At 41.6% G+C, this 4815-nt stretch overlaps 1 protein-coding gene across 1 annotated transcript in view; it reads right to left on the reverse strand.

Moving 5' to 3' along the window:
* The window catches only part of LOC102772856 (rho guanine nucleotide exchange factor 38), a 107929-nt gene that overhangs the window by 54040 nt on the left and 49074 nt on the right, over nucleotides 1-4815 (reverse strand). The window contains exon 2 of the mRNA XM_015558087.1: nucleotides 281-471. Within this exon, the coding sequence (XP_015413573.1) occupies nucleotides 281-471 (191 nt within the window). The remainder of the gene's footprint in view (nucleotides 1-280; nucleotides 472-4815) is intronic.

The following is a 4815-nucleotide window of genomic DNA, read 5'->3' on the forward strand; positions in this document are numbered from 1 at the left end:
AAGAAAGAAAAAGAAAGAAAGAAAGAAAGAAAGAAAGAAAGAAAGAAAGAAAGAAAGAAAAAATTCTAGATCCAGGTGTCCCTCTACTGACACAAGAAGTGAGTCTGATGATACCGTCCACCTACCCAAACCTGGGGACCCAGGGAAAAGGCCCATCACCCTCCCCACCCCACCCCCCTCACTGCGGCAGAAGCTACCACTGATAAAGGTGGGTGCTTTGATTTTCTGGAGCTGGTTGATCCTATTTAGGACGGCTGGTGAGGTTGAAAGTTGCATTTACCTGTTTATTTCTCAAGGGCTGAACCACTTCCTTAATGCACAGCTCTAGATCTTTGAGATAGTCCCTTTCCGTCTGTACCAGCTCCTCGATGATTTTGGAACGCCTCGCCATCATCCTCCGCTTCTGATGCTCCTCCTCCTCCTCCTGAGTCAGGGTCTCCGCTGCACACCCGGCCTGTGGACTCATCTTTTCTGTTCAGAGGAAACATGTACATGTGAGGCACTCTGCGGGGGTTTCTTGTTCCCTCACTACAAACAAGCCACTGCAGGCATATTGTTAGCAAGGAAAAATGCTTAGGGTGCCGTCAAGGTTCTTAGAAAGTGATGATGTGTGCTGGTTCCCCCTAAGTCAGAATCCAAGGAAAATGTGAGCATGAAGGGATGTGAGAATAGACTACTTTTGATAAAGTAGTTAAATGATATTCAACTGCCATAGTGTGTCTTTAAAATATCTCATTGCTACTATCTATGGTATAAAATGATCTTCAGGCTAGAGGTAAAATGTATAAAAACACAGTTCAGAGCTGTTTCTGGACACATTTGCTTTATGTAAAATTTATTTTTAATTATTGTTGGCATGTAATATTATATTAGTTTCAGGTGTACTGATAACACAGTGATTAGATGTAAATATACCTTGCAAGGTGATTATCTCAATAAGTCAAGTAACCATGTTACAATAGCTATTATGATATTATTACTACTAGAGGCCTGGTGCATGAAATTTGTGCATGGGGGTGGGGGTGTCCCTCAGCCTGGCCTGCACCCTCTCCAATCCAAGATCCCTCTTATAATCTGGGACCACTGGCTCCTAATCACTCACATGCCTGCCTGCCTGATTGTCCCTAACCCCTCTGCCTGCCTGCCTGATTTCCCCTAACCACCTCTGCCTGCCTGCCAGATCACCCCTAACCACTTGCCTGTCTACCTGATCACCCTTAACTGTTTGCTGGGGGGCAGGGCCAGCCCTGTGAGGGGCCCTCTGCTTACCTGATCACCCCTAACCACTGGCCTGCCTACCTGATCACCCCTAACCACTGGTCTGTCTGACTGATCATTCCTAACCACTCTGCCTGCCTGCAGAATTGCCCCTAACCGCTTGCTGTGGGGTGGGGCCAGCCCGGCGAGGGACCGTGGTGGCTCTGGTCTAATGGTCATTTATGATCATGATGCCATTATGGTCTCTGGCCTTTTATTATATAGGATACTAGAGGCCCGATGCATGAAATTCATGCAAGGGTAGGCCTTCAAAGCCCTGGCTGCCTAGTGACCCCAGCTACCTCGAGGCTCTGCCCCTGCCCACATCTGCCTTGGCCTAGTGCAGCCCACATCTGCCGCCAGACACCCCCAGTTTCCCAGTTTCACAGAGCCCCCTGATAGATCACCCCGCAGAGGGTGGCCTGGGCCTCCCTTTATGGGGCTATCATGGGGTGATGACAGGCCCCCCAACCAATCGCATTGCACCCGCCTTGGCTGGCCTGGCACCAGTGCGTGTCATAGTGTGGTCGTTCAGAAGGTCGTCCAGACATTCATTCTGCTGTTGGGTTGTTCAGTCGATTTGCATATTATATGTTTATTTTTATAGATTCCCTACCTTGAACATTACATCTGTGACTTATTGTGCAATGGCAGTTTGTATTTCCTTAAGCCCCTTCACCTTTTGCCAACTCCAAACCCTTCCCATTTCTAACCCGCTAAACCATCAGTTTTTTCTCTGTATCTGAGTTTGGTTTTGTTTTATTTTTTTTTAGATTCCATGTATAAGTAAAATTATACAGTATTTGTCTTTCTCTGCCTGATTTATTTCACTCAGTATAATACCTTCTAAGTCCATCCATATTGACACCAATGGCAATATTTCATTCTTTTTTATGGCTGAGTAATAGTTTGTTATATATAGTATCATTTTTATCCATTCATTTGTCAATGGGCAGCTAGATTGCTTCCATAGCTTGGCTGTTGTAAATAATACTGCAATATATCTAGGAATGCTATATCTTTTCAAATTAGTATTTTCTATTTCTTTGAATAAATTCCAAGAAGTGGGATTGCTAGATCATATGGTAGTTCTATTTTTAATTTTTTGAGGAACCTACATACTGTTTTCCATAGTGGTTGCACCAGTTTACAATCCCACCAACAGTGCACCAGGGTTCTCTATTCTCCACATCCTCACCAACATTTATTCTTTGGGGGAGATATATATATATTTAGCAATTCTAACAGGTGTAAAGTCATATCTCCTTATGGTTTTAATTTGTATATTCCTGATGATTAATGATGTTGAGCATCTTTTCATGTGTCTGTTGACCAGCTGATATCCTCTTTGGAGAAATGTCTACTCAGGTCCTCTGCCCATTATTTAAAGAGATTGTTTGCATTCTTTGATATTGAGTTGTATGAGTTCTGAATATATTTTGGATTTTAACTCATTATCAGATATATCATTTGCAAATATCTTCTACCATTCAATACATTATTTTGTCATTTTGTTGACTATCTCATGATACAAAAGCTTTTTAGTTGAATATAGTCTCATTTGTTTATTTTTGCTTTTGTTGCCTTTGCCCTAAGAAACATATCTAAAAAATATTGGAAGACCAATATCAAAGAATTTACTGCCTATGTTTTCTTCTAGAAGTTTTATGGTTTTAGATCTTATATTTCTTTAATCCATTTTGAGTTTTTGTTGTTGTTTTTGTATATGGTATAAGAAAATGGTCTGGTTTCTTTTCTTTTCTTTTTTTTTTTTTGCATGTATTTTGGACACATTTGCTTTTAAATCAAGAGAGAATTTTTAACTGGTAAGTGCAACACCTTCCACTTTTGTTTGTTGCTATTATTAAAACTAATTGCTCCCAAATATAAATGGATAATATGCAAACTTTACTAAAATGGAAAACAATTGCACATGAGTGGGATTTTCAATTCACAATTAGAATCCATGAGAGTGAGATAGTGGTGGATTAAATAAGTATCAGCTAAGATTTTTTGGTATGGCTTTTCTTCAATATGATGTTATCTCAAAATTCTTGAACTGCAAAACAGAACATTTTAATTAAAAAATGACTGAAGGGCTATTGCGATTAATGGGCACCCTCACATATACCCAAGGTTTTATATGAACTACAATGCAAGAAAGCAAAATATTTTCAAGGATATGCTCCACACAATAACATAAAATTTGGAAGCCACAAACTAGATTACAAATGAAATCAGAGCAAGGATAGAAAGCAGGGCAGATGTGTGTGTGTGTGTGTGCGCGCGCGCACGCGTGCACACGTGCGCACACGTATGTGTAAATGGATTTGCTTCAAGCTTGAGGTCATCACAAACTTAATTTTTTATCTTAGTCTCTGCAGTTGCAGGAGTAATTTCATTTCTTTTCGAGCTAATGCAATTTTAGTAACTGATACGTTAGACATCTTTGATGCTGACATCACTTCCTGAGGATGTAGAGCTTTGCCAAAGGCTTCGCACAGACTCAGGATGGAAAAACAAAAGTGCACAGGTCACGATGTATGGGAAGAGAGGATATTGTCCTGGATGACTGCAGAAATGAAGCTAAGAAAACTGGAGAAAATTTATAGTAGAGGAGTCAGTAGTTCCATGTAAAAGGACTGTCCGAAGATGTGAAGAGGCACTCCAAAAGTCGCGAATACACCTCTCTTTCTGGCCCACTAATTTCAGGTGTTCTGGCAGTAGCTCCACAATCAAGCATCTGCGGAGAATGGTGTGAAGGTAATTCCAGCGGTCGTTGGCAGCTGCACTTGTTGATCTTCGGCCAATCCTGACTTTCAGGTAAATACACTTCTGGACCATTTGCCTGGTAGCTATCTTTCTTCATCAGGAAAGAAAATGGATTTGACAGATGCTATCTGAGTTTTACAAGACTTGAGCCATTCAGTGCCAGGGAAATAATCTGCCTGAGCTCTAAAAGAAGAGAGAATCTATACAAAGAGAGAAAACGGATGCATGAGGAGTTCTGCAGCCTGTGTATCTTACTTTATGTTATGAGCATTTTGGGATGCTTGCTAATTTGTAGTATTCTTATTGGAGAATAGAAGAAGCCTGCCTCTCAGCACCCCAAATTTGAAAGAAAAAGTTATAGTCAGGTGTTATTATTATTAGTTATTTTGAATATAACAGAGGAAGGCAGGTCACTGGAGAGGGGACCTGCAGTGAGCAGGCTGTATACATCACATGACCTCCTCTGTGAGCCTCCTTTTGTCTGTTTCTTCTAAAAGGGTGGAGGTTGGCTAACACCTGGAAGTCTGGTACTCATTAAGGCTTTATCTACTCTCTCCACCACTATGAAACCACGATGGGAGGGTCCCTATCCCATCATTGTGTCCACCCCCACTGCAATCAAGGTCAGTGGAGTCGACTCCTGGATGTATCTGTCTCAAGTAAAGCTTTGGACACCAGCCCAGGAGGACGATGAAGCTGTATTACCCTCAACTGAATCACCAGATTCCTATTCGTGTGAGCATCACACACAGAAGGTAGAGCAGTGGTTCTCAACCTTCTGGCCCT

The sequence above is a fragment of the Myotis davidii genome, unplaced genomic scaffold (assembly GCF_000327345.1).
Source record: "Myotis davidii unplaced genomic scaffold, ASM32734v1 scaffold967, whole genome shotgun sequence".
Classification (NCBI taxonomy): Eukaryota; Metazoa; Chordata; class Mammalia; order Chiroptera; family Vespertilionidae; genus Myotis; species Myotis davidii.